At 36.7% G+C, this 26,195-nt stretch overlaps 1 protein-coding gene across 5 annotated transcripts in view; it reads left to right on the forward strand.

The window, feature by feature from the left end:
- The window catches only part of FSTL5 (follistatin like 5), an 811,548-nt gene extending 786,037 nt beyond the window's left edge, over window positions 1-25,511 (forward strand). For all 5 annotated transcript variants that reach the window (XM_050791292.1, XM_050791294.1, XM_050791296.1 and 2 more), the window contains one exon: window positions 22,947-25,511. In XM_050791292.1, coding sequence (XP_050647249.1) covers window positions 22,947-23,649 — 703 coding nt within the window. In that variant the 3' untranslated portion in view covers window positions 23,650-25,511. The remainder of the gene's footprint in view (window positions 1-22,946) is intronic.
- The last annotated feature ends 684 nt before the right edge of the window (window positions 25,512-26,195 follow it).

Raw genomic sequence — 26,195 nt, forward strand, 5'->3', positions numbered from 1 at the left:
TGACAGATCTTCTTGGTATTTATTTCTACTTTTATTTCACTGTGATCCAGAAGTGTGCTTGTTACAATTTCTATTGTTTTGAATTTGTGGAGGCTTGCTTTATGACTAAGCATTTTGTTTATCTTAGAATATGTTCCATGCACAGATAAGAAAAATGTATACTCTGTGATTGTTGGGTGGAGTGTTCTGTAGATATCGACTAGGTCCAGTTGCTCAAGTGTCAAGGTTAAGTGCAGAATTTGTTAAGTTTCTTGCCTTGGTGATCTTTTTAATGCTGTCAGTGGGGTGTTCAGGTCTCCCACTCTTATTATAGGGTTGGCTAAGTTTTTTCTTGGGCAGAGTAACATGTATGAATCTGGGTGCCCCAATGTTGTTTGCATATATTTTAGAATGGTCAAGGCTTCCTGGTGGATTGTACCTTTTTTTTTTTTTTTAATTTATTTATTATTATTGTACTTTAAGTTGTAGGGTACATGTGCATAACGTGCAGGTTTGTTACATATGTATACTTGTGCCATGTTGGTGTGCTGCACCCATCAACTCATCATTTACATCAGGTATAACTCCCAATGCAATCCCTCCCCCCCCCCCCCCCCCCCCTCCCCATGATAGGCCCCTGTGTGTGATGTTCCCCTTCCTGAGTCCAAGTGATATCATTGTTCAGTTCCCAACTAAGAGTGAGAACATGCGGTGTTTGGTTTTCTGTTCTTGTGATAGTTTGCTAAGAATGATGGTTTCCAGCTGCAATCCATGTCCCTACAAAGGACGCAAACTCATCCTTTTTGATGGCTGCATAGTATTCCATGGTGTATATATGCCACATTTTCTTAATCCAATCTGTCACTGATGGACATTTGGGTTGATTCCAAGTCTTTGCTATTGTGAATAGTGCTGCAATAAACATACGTGTGCATGTGTCTTTATAGCAGCATAATTTATAATCCTTTGGGTATATACCCAGTAATGGGATGGCTGGGTCATATGGTACATCTAGTTCTAGATCCTTGAGGAATCGCCATACTGTTTTCCATAATGGTTGAACTAGTTTACAATCCCACCAACAGTGTAAAAGTGTTCCTATTTCTCCACATCCTCTCCAGCACCTGTTGTTTCCTGACTTTTTAATGATCGCCATTCTAACTGGTGTGAGATGGTATCTCATTGTGGTTTTGATTTGCATTTCTCTGATGGCCAGTGATGATGAGCATTTTTTCATGTGTCTGTTGGCTGTATGAATGTCTTCTTTTGAGAAATGTCTGTTCATATCCTTTGCCCACTTTTTGATGGGGTTGTTTGTTTTTTTCTTGTAACTTTGTTTGAGTTCTTTGTAGGTTCTGGATATTAGCCCTTTGTCAGATGAGTAGATTGCAAACATTTTCTCCCATTCTGTAGGTTGCCTGTTCACTCTGATGGTAGTTTCTTTTGCTGTGCAGAAGCTCTTTAATTTAATGAGATCCCATTTGTCAATTTTGGCTTTTGCTGCCGTTGCTTTTGGTGTTTTAGACATGAAGTCTTTGCCCATGCCTATGTCCTGAATGGTACTACCTAGGTTTTCCTCTAGGATTTTTATGGTATTAGGTCTAACATTTAAGTCTCTAATCCATCTTGAATTAATTTTCGTATAAGGAGTAAGGAAAGGATCCAGTTTCAGCTTTCTACTTATGGCTAGCCAATTTTCCCAGCACCATTTATTAAATAGGGAATCCTTTCCCCATTTCTTGTTTCTCTCAGGTTTGTCTAAGATCAGATGGCTGTAGATGTGTGGTATTATTTCTGAGGACTCTGTTCAGTTCCATTCGTCTATATCTCTGTTTTGGTACCAGTACCATGCTGTTTTGGTTACTGTAGCCTTGTAGTATAGTTTGAAGTCAGGTAGCGTGATGCCTCCAGCTTTGTTCTTTTGACTTAGGATTGTCTTGGAGATGCGGGCTCTTTTTTGGTTCCATATGAACTTTAAAGCAGTTTTTTCCAATTCTGTGAAGAAAGTCATTGGTAGCTTGATGGGGATGGCATTGAATCTATAAATTACCTTGGGCAGTATGGCCATTTTCACTATATTGATTCTTCCTATCCATGAGCATGGTATGTTCTTCCATTTGTTTGTGTCCTCTTTTATTTCACTGAGCAGTGGTTTGTAGTTCTCCTTGAAGAGGTCCTTTACATCCCTTGTAAGTTGGATTCCTAGGTATTTGATTCTCTTTGAAGCAATTGTGAATGGAAGTTCATTCCTGATTTGGCTCTCTGTTTGTCTGTTACTGGTGTATAAGAATGCTTGTGATTTTTGCACATTAATTTTGTATCCTGAGACTTTGCTGAAGTTGCTTATCAGCTTAAGGAGATTTTGGGCTGAGACAATGGGGTTTTCTAAATATACAATCATGTCATCTGCAAACAGGGACAGTTTGACTTCTTCTTTTCCTATCTGAATACCCTTGATTTCTTTCTCTTGCCTAATTGCCCTAGCCAGAACTTCCAACACTATGTTGAATAGGAGTGGTGAGAGAGGGCATCCCTGTCTTGTGCCAGTTTTCAAAGGGAATTTTTCCAGTTTTTGCCCATTCAGTATGATATTGGCTGTGGGTTTGTCATAAATAGCTCTTATTATTTTGAGGTACGTTCCATCAATACCGAATTTATTGAGGGTTTTTAGCATGAAGGGCTCTTGAATTTTGTCAAAAGCCTTTTCTGCATCTATTGAGATAATCATGTGGTTCTTGTCTTTGGTTCTGTTTATATGCTGGATTATTTTTATTGATTTGCGAATGTTGAACCAGCCTTGCATCCCAGGGATGAAGCCCACTTGATCATGGTGGATAAGCTTTTTGATGTGTTGCTGAATCCGGTTTGCCAGTATTTTATTGAGGATTTTTGCATCGATGTTCATCAGGGATATTGGTCTAAAATTCTCTTTTTTTGTTGTGTCTCTGCCAGGCTTTGGTATCAGGATGATGTTGGCCTCATAAAATGAGTTAGGGAGGATTCCCTCTTTTTCTATTGATTGGAATAGTTTCAGAAGGAATGGTAGCAACTCCTCCTTGTACCTCTGGTAGAATTCAGCTGTGAATCCATCTGGTCCTGGACTTTTTTTGGTTGGTAGGCTATTAATTATTGCCTCAATTTCAGAGCCTGCTATTGGTCTATTCAGGGATTCAACTTCTTCCTTGGAAGAAGTGTAAGTAGTCTTGGAAGAGTGTAAGTGTCCAGGAAATTATCCATTTCTTCTAGTTTTTCCAGTTTATTTGCGTAGAGGTGTTTATAGTATTCTCTGATGGTAGTTTGTATTTCTGTGGGGTCGGTGGTGATATCCCCTTTGTCATTTTTAATTGCGTCGATTTGATTCTTCCCTCTTTTCTTCTTTATTAGTCTTGCTAGTGGTCTGTCAATTTTGTTGATCTTTTCAAAAAACCAACTCCTGGATTCATTGATTTTTTGGAGAGTTTTTTGTGTCTCTATCTCCTTCAGTTCTGCTCTGATCTTAGTTATTTCTAGCCTTCTGCTAGCTTTCGAATGTGTTTGCTCTTGCTTCTCTAGTTCTTTTTATTGTGACGTTAGAGTGTCAATTTTAGATCTTTCCTGCTTTCTCTTGTGGGCATTTAGTGCTATAAATTTCCCTCTACACACTGCTTTAAATGTGTCCCAGAGATTCTGGTATGTTGTATCTTTGTTCTCATTGGTTTCAAAGAACATCTTTATTTCTGCCTTCATTTCGTTATGTACCCAGTAGTCATTCAGGAGAAGTTTGTTCAGTTTCCATGTAGTTGAGCGGTTTTGATTGAGTTTCTTAGTCCTGAGTTCTAGTTTGATTGCACTGTGGTCTGAGAGACAGTTTGTTATAATTTCTGTTCTTGTACATTTGCTGAGGAGTGCTTTACTTCCTATTACGTGGTCGATTTTGGAGTAAGTACGATGTGGTGCTGAGAAGAATGTATATTCTGTTGATTTGGGGTGGAAAGTTCTATAGATGTCTATTAGGTCTGCTTGCTGCAGAGATGAGTTCAATTCCTGGATATCCTTGTTAACTTTCTGTCTCGTTGATCTGTCTAATGTTGACAGTGGAGTGTTGAAGTCTCCCATTATTATTGTATGGGAGTCTAAGTCTCTTTGTAAGTCTCTAAGGACTTGCTTTATGAATCTGGGTGCTCCTGTATTGGGTGCATATATATTTAGGATAGTTAGCTCTTCCTGTTGAATTGATCCCTTTACCATTATGTAATGGCCTTCTTTGTCTCTTTTGATCTTTGATGGTTTAAAGTCTGTTATATCAGAGACTAGTATTGCAACCCCTGCTTTTTTTTGTTCTCCATTTGCTTGGTAAATCTTCCTCCATGCCTTTATTTTGAGCCTATGTATGTCTCTGCGTGTGAGATGGGTCTCCTGAATACAGCAGACTGATGGGTCTTGACTCTTTATCCAGTTTGCCAGTCTGTGTCTTTTAATTGGAGCATTTAGTCCATTTACATTTAAGGTTAAGATTGTTATGTGTGAACTTGATCCTGCCATTATGATATTAACTGGTTATTTTGCTCGTTAGTTGATGCAGTTTCTTCCTAGCCTCGATGGTCTTTACATTTTGGCATGTTTTTGCAATGGCTGGTACCGGTTGTTCCTTTCCATGTTTAGTGCTTCCTTCAGGGTCTCTTGTAAGGCAGGCCTAGTGGTGACAAAATCTCTAAGCATTTGCTTATCTGTAAAGGATTTTATTTCCCCTTCACTTATGAAACTTAGTTTGGCTGGATATGAAATTCTGGGTTGAAAATTCTTTTCTTTAAGAATGTTGAATATTGGCCCCCACTCTCTTCTGGCTTGGAGAGTTTCTGCCGAGAGATCTGCTGTTAGTCTGATGGCCTTCCCTTTGTGGGTAACCCGACCTTTCTCTCTGGCTGCCCTTAACATTTTTTCCTTCATTTCAACTTTGGTGAATCTGGCAATTATGTGTCTTGGAGTTGCTCTTCTCGAGGAGTATCTTTGTGGCGTTCTCTGTATTTCCTGGATTTGAATGTTGGCCTGCCCTACTAGGTTGGGGAAGTTCTCCTGGATGATATCCTGTAGAGTGTTTTCCAACTTGGTTCCATTTTCCCCCTCACTTTCAGGCACCCCAATCAGACGTAGATTTGGTCTTTTTACATAATCCCATACTTCTTGCAGGCTTTGTTCATTTCTTTTTGTTCTTTGTTCTTTTGGTTTCTCTTCTTGCTTCATTTCATTCATTTGATCCTCAATCGCAGATACTCTTTCTTCCAGTTGATCGAGTCGGTTACTGAAGCTTGTGCATTTGTCACATATTTCTCGTGTCATGGTTTTCATCTCTTTCATTTCGTTTATGACCTTCTCTGCATTAATTACTCTAGCCACCAATTCTTCCACTTTTTTTTCAAGATTTTTAGTTTCTTTGCGCTGGGTACGTAATTCCTCCTTTAGCTCTGAGAAATTTGATGGACTGAAGCCTTCTTCTCTCATCTCGTCAAAGTCATTCTCCGTCCAGCTTTGATCCATTGCTGGCGATGAGCTGCGCTCCTTTGCCGGGGGAGATGCACTCTTATTTTTTGAATTTCCAGCTTTTCTGCCCTGCTTTTTCCCCATCTTTGTGGTTTTATCTGCCTCTGGTCTTTGATGATGGTGATGTACTGATGGGGTTTTGGTGTGGGTGTCCTTCCTGTTTGATAGTTTTCCTTCTAACAGTCAGGACCCTCAGCTGTAGGTCTGTTGGAGATTGCTTGAGGTCCACTCCAGACCCTGTTTGCCTGGGTATCAGCAGCAGAGGCAGCAGAAGATAGAATATTTCTGAACAGCGAGTGTACCTGTCTGATTCTTGCTTTGGAAGCTTCCTCTCAGGGGTGTACTCCACCCTGTGAGGTGTGGGGTGTCAGACTGCCCCTAGTGGGGGATGTCTCCCAGTTAGGCTACTCAGGGGTCAGGGACCCACTTGAGCAGGGAGTCTGTCCCTTCTCAGATCTCAACCTCCGTGTTGGGAGATCCACTGCTCTCTTCAAAGCTGTCAGACAGAGTCGTTTGTGTCTGCAGAGGTTTTGGCTGTGTTTGTTATTGCCCTGTCCCCAGAGGTGGAGTCTACAGAGACAGGCAGGTTTCCTTGAGCTGCTGTGAGCTCCACCCAGTTCAAGCTTCCCAGCAGCTTTGTTTACCTACTTAAGCCTCAGCAATGGCGGGTGCCCCTCCCCCAGCCTCGCTGCTGCCTTGCGGGTAGATCACAGACTGCTGTGCTAGCAATGAGGGAGGCTCCGTGGGTGTGGGACCCTCCCGGCCAGGTGTGGGATATGATCTCCTGGTGTGCCTGTTTGCTTAAAGCGCAGTATTGGGGTGGGAGTTACCCGATTTTCCAGGTGTTGTGTGTCTCAGTTCCCCTGGCAATGAAAAGGGATTCCCTTCCCCCTTGCACTTCCCAGGTGAGGCAATGCCTCGCCCTGCTTCATCTCTTGCTGGTCGGGCTGCAGCAGCTGACCAGCACTGATCGTCCGGCACTCCCCAGTGAGATGAACCCAGTACCTCAGTTGAAAATGCAGAAATCACCGGTCTTCTGTGTCGCTCGCGCTGGGAGTTGGAGACTGGAGCTGTTCCTATTCGGCCATCTTTCTCCGCCCTCTCCCCATCTGTACCTTTTATTATTATGTAATGTTCTTCATTATTATTCTTAATTTTATTGGTTTAAAGTCTGCTTTATCTGATATAAGAATAGCAACTCTGGCTTTTCTTTTGTTTTCTGTTTGCATGGTAGATCTTATTCCACTCATTTACTTTTAGCCTGTGGTTATCATTAGATGTGAAATGGGTCTCTTGAAGAGAGCAGATGGTTGGGTCTTGTCTTTTTATGCAACCTGCTACTCTGTGTCTTTTAAGTAGCCATTTAAGTAAGTCCATTTACATTCAAGGTTAGTATTGATAAGTGATTTTGACCCTGTCATGGTGTTGTGAGCTGCTTGTTATTTAATATATAGATGTGATTGTGTAGTTGCTTTATAGTGCCTATGGGCTATGTGTTCAAGTGTGCTTTTGTGGTAGCTGGTTTGTTCTTTTGAATCCATGTTTAGCACTCCCCTAAGGACCTCTTGTAAAGCTGGTCTAGTTAAAACATATTCCTGGCTGGGTGCCGTGGCTCATGCCTGTAATCCCAGCACTTTGGGAGGCCGAAGTGGGTGGATCACGAGGTGATGAGCTCGAGACCAGCCTGGCCAACATGGTGAAACCCCATCTCTACTAAAAGTACAAAAATTAGCCGGGTGTGGTGGCACGCGTCTGTAATCCCAGCTACTCGGGAGGCTGAGGCAGGAGAATAGCTTGAACCTGGGAGGCAGAGGTTGTAGTGGGCCAAGATCATGCCACTGGACTCCACCTAGTGACAGAGCAAGACTCCATCTCAAAAAAAAAAAAAAAAAAAAAAAAAAAAAAAAATTCCCTCAGCATTTGCTGTCAGGGAAAGGCTTTATTTCTCCTCCTTTTAAGAAGCTTAGTTTGGCAGGATTCAAAATTCTTGACTGAATTTCTTTTCTTTAAGAACACTGAAAACAGGCCCCAGTCTCTTCTAGCTTATGAGGATTCTGCTCAGTGGTCTGCTGCTAGCCTGATAAAGTTCTCTCCCTAGGTCTCCTGGCCTTTCTCTCTAGCTGCCTTTAAGATTTTTTTCTTTTGCATTGACCTTGGTGAATCTCATGACTATGTGCCTTGGAAATAGTCATCTTGTGTAGTATATGTTTGGGATTCTCTGTGTTCCTTAGGTTTGCATGTTGACCTCTCTAGGGAGATTAGGGAAATGGTCATGAACTATATCCTCAAATATAAATTACTTATTCTTTCTCCTATTCTCTCAAGAATGCTGATGTGTCATGGATATGGTCTCTTCACATAATCCCATAGTTCTCCGAGGTTTTGTTCATCTTTGTTAATTCTTTTTTATTTTTGTCTGATTGAGTTGATTTGACAAACTGGTCTTCATGCTCTGAGATTCTTTCCTCAACTTCTGCTGCTAATACTTCTGATTGTATTATACAATTCTTGTAGTGATTTTTTTAGCTCAAGAAGCTCAGTTTGGGTACTTCTTAGAAGGGAAATTTTCTCTTTTAGCTCTTGAATTATTTTACTGTATTGATTGGCTTCCTTGGACAGAGTTTTAACTTTCTTCTTGATCTCCATGAGCTTTCTTGCCATCTGGATTCTGAATTCCATATATGTCATTTTAGGCAATTCGTAATAGTTAAGAATTATTGCTAGGGAGCTAGTGGGCTCATTTGGAGAGAAGGAGATACTATGACTCTGAATTGCCAGCATTCTTGTGCTGATTCTTTCTCATTTGGGATGACTGGTATTTCTTTAATTGTAGTTTAAATTGAGTATCATCTTTTGATATACTTTCTGAATGTTTTCAGAGGACTAAAGGTCTGTACTGGGTCTTCACTGATTGTAGAATTCTTGTTCTTGGTTTTGCAGGAGGGAGAATTAGTAGGGTGATTTTTGGTGTTGAAGTTTAGGCTGTGATGCAATAAATACTGATTGAGAGCATTGGGCAGTAGACAGGTTCTTACTCAGTCACATGGGTCCTTTGTATGTCTTCGCATTTGAAGTTGTGTTCTGTGGTGTGAGGAGAAAAGAGGCGAACTTCTCACCAGGTCTGTTCATGGGCCTTGGGAAAGCTACCTCCAATGCCACACTGTTAGCAAACAACCCTGTGGAGGGAGGGACAGTTAGGTCCCACGCCAGCCCACAAACCTGTGTGACTCAGTCCTCTCAGTTTTCTGAGAGTGGGGGCTCTTCTTCCATTCAAGTGTCAAGCAGAGCTCTGAGTGAGGCCCTTCTGAGCCACAGGCCACAGCTCTGGGGTACTAGGACCTCCTCATGTTTACCCCTCTGGTTGCTCGGGACTGGGTTCTTTGTGTGGTGTGAAATCTGAAGGGTTCTTAAGCCGTTGGAACACATTCACATGGAGCAAAGCACTCAGGCTGGGCCGTGGAGGCTGCACTATACACATGTTCCGATGAGGCAGCCAGGATCCAGGGAGGGCTGGAGGGTAGGTGGGCCTGTGGGATAGGTGTGTCCCAGCCCCATGGGGAAGCAGGCCCTACTTTCTCCCTGGAGGTTAGCTGGGGCTAGAGCCTCTCAGAGATATATGGTCAGCCCTGGCAGGTGACCACTTATGGGCAGGCTCTGCTAGAGCTGACCTATGCCTAAAGGTCCCTGCCTCTGTGCCTCTGCAACTCTGTCTCCCCATCTAATGTCCAGGGAGATCCCCTTGCCAGTTCATAGGTCTGTGAGGGTGTGGGGTCCCTGCAACTAGGATTCCGGAGGTCCACAGTGAGAAGAGGCAGTCCTCCATTCCCTTCACTCACCCCTTTTCCAGGCACTGTTGAGGAGGGGAACTAACCATAGTGTTCAGGTGTCTCATGCTAGGTTTCCAGCCTCCTCTCTCTTCAGAATTGGCGACTGCATCTTTCCCCATCCTCATTCAGTGTTCTCTCTCTAAAGATCTGTTCAAATTATGTTGGTGTAGTTGAAATCTCTCTTTTTGTGGGAGCAGCACTTCCTGACTGCATCTACTTGGCCATCTTGCTAAATAATACAGTGTATCTGCTAGACCATCATGTGGTCTCCTTCTCCAAGGAGATTCTGGAGGGCATTGTTGTTAAGTCTGAAATCCAAAATCAAAAATTTTGAAGTGTACAATTCATGACAATAATACATTCACAGAATTAGGCAACCATCATCTCTATCTAGTTTCAAAATGTTTTGATTACCTCCAAAGGAGGACCTGTATCAGACTAGCAATTACTTCTCATTCCCCCTGGCCCCAATTCCAGGAATTTGCTACACAAAAGGCAATACTGGAGGTGAAAGGAGGAACAAAAATGGCATTAGACATATGAAAAACAATGAATATAAATGAATTGAACACTGTCATAGGCAGATATTTACTTGTTCCGGAACCTTAAAAGAAGCAGGTATGGGCAAAATTGATTAAAATTAAACACACTAGCCACCCTATTCTATGTATAAGAGGCTGACATTAGATGTAAAGACACAAATAGGATGAAAAGGAAAAGACGGAAAAAGATATTCCATGCATATAGTAACCACAGAAGAGATGGTATGGCTGTGGTAATACCAGACAAAATACATTTTAAGTCAAGACTGTTAAAGAGTACTAAAATATGTCAAGCAAATATTGACAGCATTGAAAGGTGAAATAGACAGCTCAACAGGAATAGAGACTTCAATACCCTTTTCAGTAATAGATAAAAACTCCAGACTGTTTTTTAATAAAGACATAGGAAACTTGAATGACACTATAAGCTAACTAGAACTAACAAATATATTTAGAAAATTTCATCCACAAAACAGCAGAATATACATTTTTCTCAAGAAAATATGGAACATTCTCCAGGATAGAACACTTATTAAGCTACAGAGCAAGTCTTGATAAATTTTAACAGATTGAAATTACGCAAAGTATCTTCTTCATAAACAATGGAATGAAAACAGAAATCACTAACAGAAGGAAAGCTGGAAGATTCACAAATAAGTAGAAATTAATACACTCTAAGTAAAAAATGAGTCAAAGAAAAAATCAAAAGGAATTTTGAAAATACTTCAAGGCAAGTGAAAACAAAACACAACATAATAAAACTAAAATACAATAACATTGACTTCATTTTTTTACCCACGTAATTACATTTACATGTGTTTTTATATACTCATATTGCTTTACATGAATTATATAAGTTTGGGAGTTTCTGTTTTTGTAGGATTTTGTCCAAATTCTATCGAGTGTCTTTTCACTTCAGTCTTCAGGACAGCTTTAAGAATTTCTTATGTGGTAAGTCTAGTAATGTGAAATCTCTCAGTTTTTTAAAATCTGAGAATGTCTTGATTTCACCTTAATTTTTGAAGGATGGTTTTGTGAGTTATGGAATTCTTAGTTGACATATCTTTTCTTTCTGTACTTTGAAATTATCATCCCATTGTTTTCTGGCCTTCAATGATAAATGTGTTGTTACTCTTGTTTAGGATCCTTTGTTCATGATGAGTCACTTCTTTTATGGTGCTTTGATGATTCTCTCTTTGTCTTTAACAGTTTGGGTTATAAAATGTTATCATGTGGATCCCTTTGCATTTATTCTTCTTTGAATGTTTGAAGTTCTTAGATGAATAGATTCATGTACTTTAGTAAATTTGGAAAGTGTTGGCCATTATTTCTTCAAATACGTTTTCTGTGATCTCTCCTCTCTTTTTGGAAAACTGCATAACTGGTATTTTGGTGCACTTGTTAGTGTTTCATAGGTCTTTTAGGCTCCATTTATTTTTCTTCTTCCTGGTCTTCAGAGTAATTTCATTTACTTCTGCAAATTTGCTGATTCTTTCTTCTGCCTGCTCATATCTGCTACTGAAAGCTTCCAGTAAATATTTCATTCCAATTATAATTTTCAACTCCAGAATTTTTGTTTTACTCATTTTTATATTTATAATTCTTTTTTTATTTTTTTTATTATTTTTTTAAATTTATTTATTATTATTATACTTTAAGTTGTAGGGTACATGTGCATAACGTGCAGGTTTGTTACATATGTATACTTGTGCCATGTTGGTGTGCTGCACCCATCAACTCGTCATTTACATCAGGTATAACTCCCAACGCAATCCTTCCCCCCTCCCCCCTCCCCATGATAGGCCCCGGTGTGTGATGTTCCCCTTCCTGAGTCCAAGTGATCTCATTGTTCAGTTCCCACCTATGAGTGAGAACATGCGGTGTTTGGTTTTCTGTTCTTGTGAGAGTTTGCTAAGAATGATGGTTTCCAGCTGCATCCATGTCCCTACAAAGGACACAAACGCATCCTTTTTTATGGCTGCATAGTATTCCATGGTGTATATGTGCCACATTTTCTTAATCCAGTCTGTCACTGATGGACATTTGGGTTGATTCCAAGTCTTTGCTATTGTGAAGTTTTTATATATCATTCTCCTAGTTTCCTTTAGTTATTTTTTGTTGTTCTTGTTGTCCTTTGATCCATGTTTTTCTTTAGTTCTCTGAGCAATATTTTCTGGGTTTTTTTGAGACAAAGTTTCAATCTTGTTGCCCAGGCTAGAGTGCAGTGGCATGATCTCAGCTCACTGCAACTTCTGCCTCCCAAGTTCAAGCGATTCTCCTGCCTCAGCCTCCAAAGTAGTTGGGATTACAGGTGCCCACCACCACACCCAGCTAATTTTTTTGTATTTTTAGTAGAAACAGGGTTTCACTGTGTGGTCAGGTTGGTCTTAAGCTCCTTACCACAGGTGATCTACCTGTCTTGGCCTCCCAAAATTCTGGGATTACAGGCATGTGCCACCACACCCAGCTATGAACAAATTTTTAAAAGTCTGAGTCAGCTTTTGTCTAGTAATTCCAATGTTTGTTCTTCCTCAGAAAGTTTTTGTTAATTTCTTTTTTTTCCTGGGTGTGGTCCAGACTTTCCTAGTTTTTTACATATCGCATAACTTTTTGTTTTAAACTCAACATATTTAATATATAATGTGGAAACACTAGAAATAATTTTCCCCTTCTTAAAGTTTATTGTTATTTGCTGTGGGTTATCATTGTTGTTTGGAGTTTTTTGTTTGTTTGTTTGTTTGTTTGTTTGGTCACTTTTCTTAAACACTTTTGTAAATTTTTTTTTATTGTTACATATTGTCACTTAAATCTTAGTTTCTTTAGCTTTTGGCCAGCTTGTGGTTTAACAAAGGTTTTCTAAATGCCTGAAAGCCAACAAATAAATAAAACAAAAAAATCGTCTGCTGTCCAACACAGGATTGGTCCTATGTTGAGGCCCTCTTTCCATTGTTAGTGGAAAACTCAGAATGCTTCCTTAGCCTTTACTTCCTGTTTACATGAGTCTACAGGATATTGGGAGATAAAAGCTTAGGATCTTTGAGGTCTCATTGAACACGTGTCCTGCGTCATTTATCTGGGATCCCCACTATACATTAAGAATTCTCAAAGCTTTCATTTTTTAAAATAATCCTCTCCTGAGAATTTTTTGTCAGGGCTTCCAATGTGTCTACTGATTGGCCCAATTGTAATCAATTGACCCAGGCTTCAATAGCTTTTTCATTTGCCTCTTGATGTTTTTCAGTAACACCCTCTGCTTAGCTCTTTCTCCTCATTAAGAGAGTTCTATTTTGGTGAGCAAAACAGAGGCAAGCACCTTGCATTATTACTTCAGGGAACTTCAAGACTAGTAAAAATGCACAAAAACAATCATTTGGGAACAAGTTCCACTCTGCAAACTCTGAAATCAGGTAACCACCCTGGGAATGTGGGCTTCTATTTTCAAGACTGCTACTGCTCAGGAGGAGGGGTGAGGCAAGGCTAGGCTAAATTGAAATGCCACAGAGTTCACTTAACGTGCTTAATTAGCCTTTTTCTTGACTCAGTACAGGCTTTGTTGCTGTCAACCTTTGACTGTTTTCCCAGATTCCAACAAAGTTGACTCTGGCAGTCTTTGTTCCATTTGTGTGCAGGGATAGACCCTTGGCATTCACTACCAGATTGTTTTTGCTGGTGTCATTTAGTGAAATCTGTAGATTTCTTTTTTAAAAATGGAATGGGTAGTGATTTGCATTTGCTTTAATCATATTTTTGGCATATGATTTTTCCAATAACTAGACCATTGAAAAATGCTTTGGCTCCTATATAGGTTATACATATCCCTCTTGCTGTAGAAGACATATGTGCAGTTTTCTATTATAAAACCTGAATTATTTTTCTTATACGAGAACAAAAGGTAGAATAAATTCTATTCCCAAACACAGATCAACTATAGAATAAAAGCAGAAAAATTTCTGGTGAACACTGTAGAAAGGAAATGCAAGAGACTAGCCTCCTTTATATACATTTCCATAGTGATAAAGTAGCTCATATCTACTAGATTAATTGGTAGTTCTTTAAATTTTTAAAAGTCTTTTCAGACTTTTTATTTTTTAAAAAAGTTCCTCTTCTTTTTCATTAAAAAACAAAAACAAACACACACACACAAAAATGACGTTAGTCTTGTGAAGGCAGCAAAAAATTCTAGTGCCTAAGAAGTTTGTAAATCAGGAAATCCTATAGGAAGAATTAAGAAAAATGGTAGTGATTTTTATGGTGTTCAAGTATTTAAAGCTTTAAGTCAATATTTTGACTGTTAGTAATAATTATTAATAGTTCTAGGAAGTACTAACTACTATTCTGATGTTCTCAGAAAAACAAATGGGGTTCAAAGAAGTGCTAAATCCCTTGCCTATGATTGCATAGTAGATGGCATAGGTGGGATTTTAATCTACATCTTCAAAGCCCTATAAAAGGTCATGCAACTGCTGTAAAAGTGATCAGACCAAGTCCAAGGACCTAACATTGAGTGTGTCGTGTATGTATAGCCAACACAAGGAAGAACACTAGATTGAGAATATAAGCAAAGAGAAGCTCAATAATTTCCTTACAGAAACAAACCTTACCAAATCCCATCACTCAAAGCAAAAGGAGTTACATAATCTATAGATGCTACAAATATATTCTGAAAAGAAAACACAATGTGGCATTGTTTCAAAAATGCACTGCTCAGCTCCTAATATTTTGAGTATTATCCATTAGAGCTCAGCTATGTAGATCCTTCAAGGGAGGAATTAGTCCAAAGTGATGAATGATTTATATTATTAATAATTCAGATCATTAGTGATAATTAACATATTCTTTTTTATTTGAAATAACTCTAAAAATATGTTTTACACATAATTCATTAAATGATTGCTTTTTGTTGCAAATGATGTACTTGTTGCAAATGATGTACTTGTTGCAAATGATGCATCTGAAGTGTGTGTGTTTGTGTTTCATTTCCTTTTCTGCCAGGCTTCCATCATAAGTGTTAGCTATATCCCTCTAGCTAGATCCCTTCTAGTAACAGTTCCTTTGTGACTTTCATCTACGTTTAATTGACTGATGGCCATATAGAGATAGGAAAAGCACTTTACAAATCCTGTGGCTAAATGAAAAGATCAAATCTAATAATTATAAGAAATTTAAAATCAATTAGCAAAATAAAAAAAAACTTTCATTATTGAGTTTTAAATTAATTAACATTGATTACGTATTTTAAACATGTAACAGCAATGTAATTTCCATCCAAGTGAACTGCAACCAATTTTCAGTTTGCTTTTATAAACAATCTAGGTATAGGCCAGGTGCGGTGGCTCACTCCTGTAATCCCAGTGCTTTGGGAGGTCGAGGCGGGCAGATCATGAGGTCAGGAGATCGAGACCATCCTAGCTAACATGGTGAAATCCCCGTCTCTACTAAAAAATACAAAAAAAATACAAAAAAAAAATTAGCCGGGCATGGTGGCAGGCGCCTGTAGTCCCAGCTACTGTGGAGGCTGAAACAGGAGAATGGTGTGAACCCGGGAGGCGAAGCTTGCAGTGAGCCGAGATCGGGCCACTGCACTCCATCCTGGTCGACAAAGCGAGACTCAGTCTCAGATAAATAAATAAATAAATAATAAACAATCTAGGTATATGTACTTTTCCATTCATAGAAATGTTATGATTTAAAACACTGAGATTCTTAAAACTAATTTATTATCTGAGTATTCTCGGATTTAGCATAATCACCATTATACACACAAAAACCAAACCAATGAAATTATAGTATTGAGGTAGACTTACAATGTAAGTATCATCAACATACTTTGGCTTTTCTATTTCCACTTTCTTCCTCATAAAATTTCTCAACATGTTTCTCTAGAGCATCATTGTGTTAATTAAAAAAGTAGTCATCAGAGAAAGGCTACTAAATTTAATAAGATTAAGTTTTCAAGCAGAATTGATGAAGTAGCTATAAAATTCAACTACTTCAACCTTGTTTGTCCTCACCTCTGTATTTTGTATGCTTAGTTCAGTCCCTAAAATAACTATGCCTTTTCATAAGTCTTCAATAAAACCACATTCAATGTTAAATTCTAAAGTTCAGTCACTAAATTGCACATGATAAAATTCAAAATGGAAATCATCAAATATTGTTGAAAATGAGAGTCAAGACAATTATCAAAGGTGTTATTTTGAGTACAGAAGTTGGAAAAATAATTAGTTAATGCGGGTTGGAATTCAAAACAGATTTTCAAAGACAGGATAGTTTAGGGAACTATAAAAAATTATCTCTGATTAACATAGTAAAATAATGTCCTCAGAGGAGTAATAATTTATTCCAGTTTTACCATAGAATTGTTTTCTCATGTACACTTCTATTTACTAAAATAATAGCTGCAAGCATTTTATCCTGGCAAACATTTAGTGTTATTGTACTACAAAAATTCTTTGATGATATTATATAATAGATTATAACGCTGTCAATGGTTCCCTATGTAATATTTAGTAACTATGCCCTTTCTTATACTATTTACTTATAGTTGTATCATTACCTCATTGATTCATTTATACTATAAGGAATCTTTTTATTTACAAATATTTTGTATTAAGTTTTATATCTAAACATATCCTGATATTTTTAAAATGATTCATCATGTCCTTGGTCCCATACTTCCTTGAAGATGGGTCTTTATATGGATGAATCTTTTTATTGAAGCATCAAGTGCAGTCTGTATTTACATCTGGATTCTTAGAAATGTATATTTAAGATTAAAATGATGATAAGCAATTCTTATGAGAACTATCTGAAATTTTTATCTAAAACTCATATATATTTTTATATACCTACTCATCTATTTATGGACCTATCTATGTATTTTTTCTCAGTATGAAAGTAATTTATGTCCACTGAACAAAGACTGCAAGTGTAAACCAAACAAGACAAAATGCACTTGACCTGAATAATACAGGTTTGCACTCCATGGGTTCACTGATTTCCTTCATAAATATATTGAAATTTATTTTGGAGATTTGGACAATTTGAAAAAATTCTCAGAACAACCATGTAGTCTAGAAGTATGAAGAAATGAAATAAAAGTTATGTATATTATGAAGCATATAATATATTTGGATACTAGCTTATTTTATTATTTACTATTATTAAATATACACAAATCTATTATAAGAAGTTAAAATTTATCCAAACTTATGCACACCGCCGCTTACATACTGTACATAGTGCCATTCACAGTCCAGAGAAATGTAAACAAACCAAGATGCAATATTAAATTATAACTGCATAAAATTAACTGTAGTACATACTGTACTACTTAATAGCCACCTCCTATTGCTCTTGCAGTGAGCTAAAGTGTTGTGAGTATCCTCATAAAATGCAATCATCTCCACTCCATGTGAGCAGTTCATCTCTCCAGTAAATGTTATATCACAGTAAAAAGTGATCATTCACGGTGCTCAAGTATTTTTGACCATGTTCCATGCAATGCCATAAACTTTGAATAACAATTTGAGACACATACAAAGTACCACTAAGTGGTGTGGAAATGCTCCCAAGGATCAGAATAAAGTCACGATATTAAAAGAAAAACTTGGTTTGCTTGATATGTACCATAGATGGAGAATAGCCTGTGGTTTATTTTAGCTTCTTCAACCTCTGCTTTGGAAACAGAAAGCTTCAAAGTACTGTCATTTCTCAAACACATCTAAGCATTAAGACCATTCAGAAACTGTCCTTGCTCTTGTAATAAATCTTTACTAAATGTGGCAGTTCTAGTTCTCTCTGCTTCCCCTCTCACAAACATGAATGTGACCATGCTTTATAAACAGGTATGTTTTACTGAACTATTTATGTGATGATGTTCAGATAAAAACTAAATCCTCTGGTACTTAAGTAGGAAGGGCATTCCATCTTTTCTTACAAGGGTTGGTGTGGGATAATATAAAAAACGAAATATAAATTCCTCTATGTTCGTTTATTCATAAACAAATGAATGATAGCTCATGTCAGATTTATGGTTTATGTCTATGAAAATACTGTGTCAGCTATAACATAATGGAAGATGTCATTGAAACAGCATATTGTGAGCGGGTTTACTTATTAATTATGTGTAGGGGAAGAATTATGATAACAGTATCTTATATGTTCAGCATTTCTTACCTTTCAGTTAGAAACATGACATTTATAATCCAATTAGAAAAAAAAAGAAAAGCTAGATATTAATAATCCTACCTGCACTTATTTATAAAACACTAACCACTTAATCATGTGTTTTGGATTTAAGCCTTCACAAGTAAAATTCCTGTAATACAAATTCCTATGGCAGTTCAATTTCTGTGGTTCTGGAATTTTTTTTTTTCAAAGAATATGACTTTAATAATTGGGACATCGGAACAACTTTCAAAATGCTTTTGTTTTAGAGGCGAATTGCAGCACAGTTAGTTTTTATAACAGAATAGAGTGTCTTGCTAACCCATTCCTCAAATACAGCCAATCAGCACTCACTACTTTTCATTTGCAAAATTTAATGTGCATGCGAAGGCTTGTTTTGAAATCTGAGGTAGTGCAGATGATGGTGTTTGAGGAAGAAGATCATGTAGGAATGGAGAAGAATCGTTTGGTCCTTTCCCAGCTATTTGTGTGGAGATTGAGCCTCAGTGGTTAAACATTGAAAGTCAGTAGTAAGAACTGTTGAGATGACAAGTTCCAAGGACTCTGGAGACAGCCAGTGCTATGTTAAGCCAGGAGACAGAATACTTGTCATTCTGCAAATCTTACAGAGTTCTTGACTTACGAGCTTTAATGTATCTGGGACCATATGAGGACATTGCTCTTGGTGGTGACCATGACGAATTTACACATGGAATTGCTTGCAATCATGAGATTTCTTCAGTAGCATCTCAGGTGACTACTTTGAAAAGAGAATAGGAGCCTTGTAACATGCAAGTAGTCTGGTGACAATGCCTGGGGAATACTGTTTTATGAGACTGTGTGACTAGGGACTGAGTCAAGGACATGGGAAACCATTCATTACTCCATTGCAAGAATTGCTGCCTGGCTTTTGGGGATGTAGAGACCTTCAAGCACTGACTCTATCAGGCTTTGTGGTTTTCAACCATGGATCCCTAAATACTGTTCTCTTCCTTCCTCTGCCAAATAACTTCCCTTACAAGTCTCCTGAATTGCCGCGACATAAATGCTAACTGCAGCTCTCCATATCCTTTGATATCCAGGTCCTAAAGTAAGCTAGAACATTTTCTGTGACTTTTAGCAAAAATTCTTGGGTAAGCCAAGGATGTATTTCAAATCCCATCATCTGTGCCCAGCTCAGGTTCACCTAGCACGCCATAGCCTACTGCTCCATGTTCTCAGTAAGTACTGAAGCAGTGCCGCTAATGAAGGTGGAGGTAGAGTGAGCTAGGCTGTCTTTATTTTTAACAATGTGAGATATTTGGTGATAAACCAATATGTGGACTGGAGATAGACACTGTTGGTACAAGTGAGAGCAAGAATAAAAACATGTATTTTTATTGTCAGTGTGATCTCTCTAATATACCTGAATGGAAAATCATAGCCACACTTGGGTAACACTATTTTTAACATTGTGAGAATATTATCTGCACAGAAAAATTGATAATAAGTTTATGTTGTTTTTCTCGTCCTTGGGGTATAATAATCTGTTGTCCCACAGAAAAAGTTTTATGTGATTAATAATTGGAAAAAAATGCTACTCAAGGTGTAAAGGACTGGCAATTTCTATTTATTGAGAATCTACTGCATGCCTGATAATATACATGCATTTACTGTCATCCTCAGAGCAAGGCAGTACTTTTATCCTCTTCCTGTTGATGAGGAAATTGGAACTCATGGAAGTCAAGGACTTTACATAAGGTCACATTTACGCAAGGTCTATTCTTTTGAAAATCTGGATCATGAAAATAAGTTAGCTTGGAATAAAAGCTCTTACTTCATCCAAAACAAGTCTCTTCATAAGAATGATTTCAGGATCTTAGCTTAAATCATAAAAGCAGTAATTAAAGTTGAGCCTTTTTATGAACTTTGTAATGAACTACATTGATTAGACATTCAGAAAGAGAAAATGATTTGGAAAGAAAAAATTACTATAACTCTTTTCACCAAATTTGACAATCCATACAATGCTATGCTGAGATCCCACACTTTTCTATTGGCATTAATTTCTTAGAAAAAAGCAGTAATTTTGAGAGTCAATTTTAACTCTCTTATTTCTCAGTCTGCAACTTTCTGTACATCTTCTGACAAATACTAGACAAACTATGTTAGGCCTAATACTGTGCAGGATTTTATTATACTAAGCAGGCATGAAAGTTGAGAGCCTCGTAAATATTAATCAGAGACTAATGAACAGTGGGAGACTTCTGAATATCAATCTGTACTAGGGGAAATTTTGAATTAGAGACATCACTTCCTAACCAATAAATCAGTGGTGAAAAATTGCAGGCGTTCTCATGCATCTGCTTATGTAGCTACATCTCCAGTCCTAAAGGAGCGTACAATGCATATGCCAAAATAGATGTAATTTTATCACCCCACACAGATCTTCTGCATTTTTAACTGGACCATTTTTTAAAATTTTTAATTACTTCCAAAAGTAGCTAGATTGTATCACAGAAAACTTGAGTACATTCGGTAGTATCAAAGTTAAAATTGTTCGGGAGTAAAGAGAGCTTGTCTCATTCTTCCTCATTAGCATTCGAAAATCTAGCTCAAAGGGACTAGAAGACTCAAGGTTAAGAGGAGAGCTGAAATGTCAAAGCTTGATTGGCTCATTGCTTTTGTTCAGTGAGCCTAGTACTGCTTTTCCTCTGAGCTCATGTACAATTTATAACAGAAAGATATTTTTCAACATAATTCATAATTTTACAAAGAATACAAATATATTTACACACCTATACGTCCTTAATGGCTGTCCATTAATAGAAAAATACTATATTTTTATTTATAGTAAATGGAGTTAGTTATTTTTTCACACAAATCTGAGATTACATAGTGATACTTATGATGTTTATGATTTTTTTGATGCAGAGACACAAAAATATGGGACTTAGTTGACAGTTTGAAGCTTTTTGATTCCTTACTACTCAGATAGAATTTTAAAACTACACTATGTTTATACACCAGGCATTAATATTTTAAAGAAAATATGTATAAATAATTATCAACAGTATGAATGTTTCTTCATACCATCATAATCAAGACTGAAAATGTATCCTGAATGGATATGGTATGAGCTGGGTTTACAGAAAGTACACAAACACCTTTATTAAGGATACAGAAAAAGATAAAGAGTTAGTAAATAAGCTACAAGTGGTGGGCGTCATTCAGAGATACACTCAAAATATTATTTTCAAGTATATTGCTTTATGCCATTTCGAATACAAGGAACAAGAAATAGTTATGAAATTAGGTAATAGTATAGCAGAATGCTATAATCAAGCTTTATTCACTAGCCCTGTTTCACTTTTTTATCACTCAAAATGTCTAGACTCATTAGAGACAGAGAAAGTTATGTTGATCTGCAATATATTCCCAGTGTCTTGTGTGTAGTAGTTGTTTAACAAATATTTAAGAAAGCTTTATAAAGGAGTAGCTATACATTGCGAATTTTCTTTCACATAAAAGAATTTGTACTCTCTCTAATGACAGCAAGTAGTCTCCTCATAAATTTTAAATATAGCTAAAATTATAATATGGTTTGTCAACTATATTTAATGTAAGAAGAATGGAAGCAATTATAATTTTATGTCTATTTTCATAAAACATCTGTGCTTAGGAACTCCCTTTCTTTTGCAATTGCAAAGCAGGACTGATTTTGAGAATATTTATTTTATTTTTCTATGATATTCAATATATACATTTATTTATATTTTTGAGCCTGCTAAATGCTTACATTTAAAATTTTAAAGAGATATTACTCTGATTGCACCATATTTTGTACTATGTGTGGAAATGGTCATTTTTTTACATAAAAAAAACTATGTGTGATAATTAGCATAAAGATAATTACACAGGTGATGATAACATAATTGGCTCTCTTCAGAGTTTTTGTTTTGCTTTATCTTAATATTCATAATAAGGTAATTTCATTATATTACTTATGAACACAGTGAATGGAAAAATATTTCTCTTTATTATGAGCTTTTAGAACTATTAGGCGGTGACAATCAATATTATTAATGCAAACATAAATAAAAGTCCTTTACAATTCTATTGGCCAATATCTACTTTGGATATAATTTTATTTAATAGTTTCTATCTCATTGTATCTTGTTTAACTTATCTTTGCTAGAAAGTTGATTGTGTTCTAGGTGAGTTTAAAAATATATTTATACTTGCCACAGGTATCACTGATAATTCTCAAGCAATATTTAGCAAATATGCTTTGAAAAGTTCTGAACTAATTTAAGGTCAACAAAACAAACAAAAATTGTTTAACTGGCTTTAATATAAAAATAAAGTTCTTTATTCAATATAGGATAACAAATAAAATGCAAGCATATCATTAAAAATCACAATATAAATATGGAAACGTTGAAAAATGTTATACTTAAGTTTATCTAAATAATGATGAGTGTCAGATTCATTTAATGGTCAAAAAACAATATAAGAAGTAAGTGAAATGAGTGAAACCAATATATGTTCAACTCTTTTACTCTTGCTGGATTTGGCAATAGTTAACCAAGCTTATTTAATATCAGATGGTTTAGAGACGTACAGAATAATGTATACTTCTTCTTTCCCTCTATGTGAAAAGCAAAATTTGTTGCTGCAATTAACTAGATGTATTGTTTTTAATTATTTTTCTTTCTACAGCATGAGTTATGATGATTTGGATATAACAAAAGAATGACCTAGAGAAAGAAGGAGAGTGGCACAATCTACAGACTAATTCTAGCACAAGTGTAACACAAATTGCTGCCTTGCCTGACAATTAGAGCCTGGGCTTGTGATGGACCTTTCCACCTGTATCTATGGCTAAAAACTCCATTGTTTCCAGTCTAACTCTGATTTTCATTTCTTTCAGGTTTGGATTTGTTCTTCATAAAGATGAAGCTGCATTACAAAAAATTGATCTTGAAACCATGTCATACATCAAGACAATTAACTTGAAGGACTATAAGTGCATTCCTCAGTCATTGGCATATACACACTTGGGAGGCTACTACTTCATTGGCTGCAAACCTGACAGCACTGGAGCAGTTTCCCCACAGGTCATGGTGGACGGTGTAACTGACTCAGTCATTGGATTCAATAGTGATGTGACGGGCACTCCATATGTTTCTCCAGATGGTCACTACCTTGTCAGCATTAATGATGTGAAAGGTCTTGTAAGGGTTCAGTACATTACCATCAGAGGAGAAATACAGGAGGCTTTTGATATTCACACAAATCTGCACATATCTGATCTGGCATTTCAACCATCCTTTACTGAAGCCCACCAATATAACATCTATGGTAGTTCAAGCACACAGACTGATGTGCTCTTTGTGGAGCTCTCTTCTGGGAAGGTCAAGATGATAAAGAGTCTCAAGGAACCACTCAAGGCAGAAGAATGGCCTTGGAACCAGAAAAACAGGCAAATCCAGGACAGTGGCTTGTTTGGTCAGTACCTGATGACACCTTCCAAGGACTCTCTCTTCATCCTAGATGGACGACTGAATAAATTAAACTGTGAGATCACTGAAGTTGAGAAAGGAAATACAGTCATTTGGGTTGGAGATGCCTAAAAACCCTATGATACAATTGATACAATTATTGGATGAAGCATTTTACAATACATTGCACTTAATCCATTGTTTAAATTTACAACTTAACTTTCCAAGTTTATATCCTAGTCAGATTAAATTTACTTGGTTGGCCCAAATAAAATAAGTTGTTTTTGACTAAGACATACACAATTAAGAATAGTGGTTAATTAGAAATACTTAGCACACTATTGAATGAGAAATCACATCAGTCACAAGAATCAAATGTGTAAATTATGCTTTAAACAATAAAGTAGGATTTAAATCATTTAAAAAACTAAACTGCAGGGAATTTCAGATGACGTAAGCATTATTTCATTTTGAGGGTAGTTTATTTTTTTCTCTGTCCTTTTGGTATGATTAAACAAGAAATAAAAGGTGTTGTGGAACCTTAAAATTCTTAATTCAAAATATTCGGTCCTGTCCACTGTTTATAATATTTTGTGCCTTGAAGGGAATGTCACAGGAGGAAAAGGAAGACTAAAACCTGCATACTAAATGCCCTCATAACTATAAATCTCTTGTTGTTAAAAAACATCTCTTGCGCCAAAACTTGCCTTCAGTCTTTTGTTTAACCCTCAGTGAACTATCAATTGAAGGCATAAGTTGGCCTTAGCTTGTACACAGGTGTCAACCTCTACTTGACATTTACTGTATAATCTGCAGCATGCTATAGAAAGTGGGAAGGAAGGGAGGAAAATAATTACAGTCAAAATATTTCCAATCTATCTACTCATTTTGCTTTCAATCACTAGAGTGCATTATATTTTTAATGCAAGTTTGTCTGGGATGTCAACGGCCTACAGATGTTTATTACTGGCAGAACAGATTATTTATTAATAGATTGTTTCTTTTCATATAGTCCAATGGTTCATCATCAGGAACTTTCGGTTGTAAAAAAAGAAATATTACTTTTGTCTGCTAAAGTAAACCATATATAGGGAAATTAACACCTAGGAAAAGAAAACTGGCAAGAGAATTGATGAGATATTAGTGGCTTAGAAGAATTAGTAATATAAGTTGGGAATAAAGGGGTAGCCCCATAGTGGTAAGTAACGATGTAGTTCTCCATTGTTTTTGCTATTTAAATATAATGTATCAAAAACCTTTATTCCAAATAATTTCCCCAAATGGTTTATTTTATTCATATCCTATGTAATCCTAGAAGCACCTTCTCACTATGTGCTGTAGTTTGAAACCTAACTAATCCTCCTACTGGAGACACTGTAGAGAAGTAAAAATTGTTGCTTCTCTTTTGTTTTAAGAGGAAATGAGAAGGCCAGCAGAAGTAGATTAAAACTAGAGAGCTGGTTTATTAAAATAAGCAGATAATTACCCAGGCTTAAAGTAATAGCTTACCTGTTTTGAAAATCTTTGTACTTATGTACTTATTTTTGTTTTTATTGTTGCAAAAATTGTTAATGGGCTGTTGAAATGACCTCCATTTACTTAAGGTAATCCAATAAGATCTTTTTTCAATATACAAATTTTACTCAAGTTTAAATTGTGTAAAACTGCTTAGAAACCTGAAATTTTATAGTGTGTAATATCTTATGTGTATATAGCATCCTGAGCTGTGTGATACAGTAGATTTCTTCTTAGCAGAAACATCATGCGAGGTGGATTTAATAAACCACAAAAATCAGCTTATGTTTCTACTTATTGAATCTGCTTTACTTTTTAGTAATTTTCTTCCTTGTGAACATGAACCATATAAAGTGTCTGTGACTTAATGATTTCATGTAAGTCTTTCGCATACATCCTTCTTTTGTAACTTACACCATGTGGATGCTCTGTCTGTAGACATTGCTTGATAAAAAGAGAATAAACCTCTTACATTTTAACCCTTGAGAGTTCAGTCAATGATTTAATATGCATACCATTTTTTAAAAATTCCTCCCAATGCTTCAGATATAGTGTGGTGCTCTGCATTATTCTGAAAGTGATGAAATCAGGTGAAGGTAAAGTAAACTGAGATCAATCAAGGAAAGAGAAGTTAGTTTGTCTTTTTATATAAAATCTAAATTGGATATCCCTTGATTATTCAATATTTGCAGCAAGGCATATGTTCTTTACATGATGTCTCTTTTTATAGAATACCTTCTTTTCTTGTGTATTCAATGAAAATATTGGACTGGAATATCAAAATTTTACTCAAAAGAGTAGGCTTTCCTTTCCATGACCTTATAGCATTAATCACACAAATACTGAGTCACTTTTAAAAACATTCTGATTGTTAAAATACTGATATTTGTGAGCTTTAAAAAAATCAGATGAATATGTATGTTACAATTATATCTGAAGTTGATATTTCTTCAAAGACAAGGTAAAAGGTTGAGTAAGAAATAGCATACAGGGAATCAGTATGATCCTATGCATACCCTGATTGAAGTGTACTGTAAATACTCATATTAGCAATTATGTGGGTGTGTATGAAAAGTGAAAGTGAAGAAAAACTAGGATAAAATTACGAGTAAACTGCTTTAAAAATAAGCTATAGGCTGGGTGCGGTGGCTCACACCTTGTAA

Source organism: Macaca thibetana, chromosome 5 (genome assembly GCF_024542745.1).
Source record: "Macaca thibetana thibetana isolate TM-01 chromosome 5, ASM2454274v1, whole genome shotgun sequence".
NCBI classification, from domain to species: Eukaryota; Metazoa; Chordata; class Mammalia; order Primates; family Cercopithecidae; genus Macaca; species Macaca thibetana.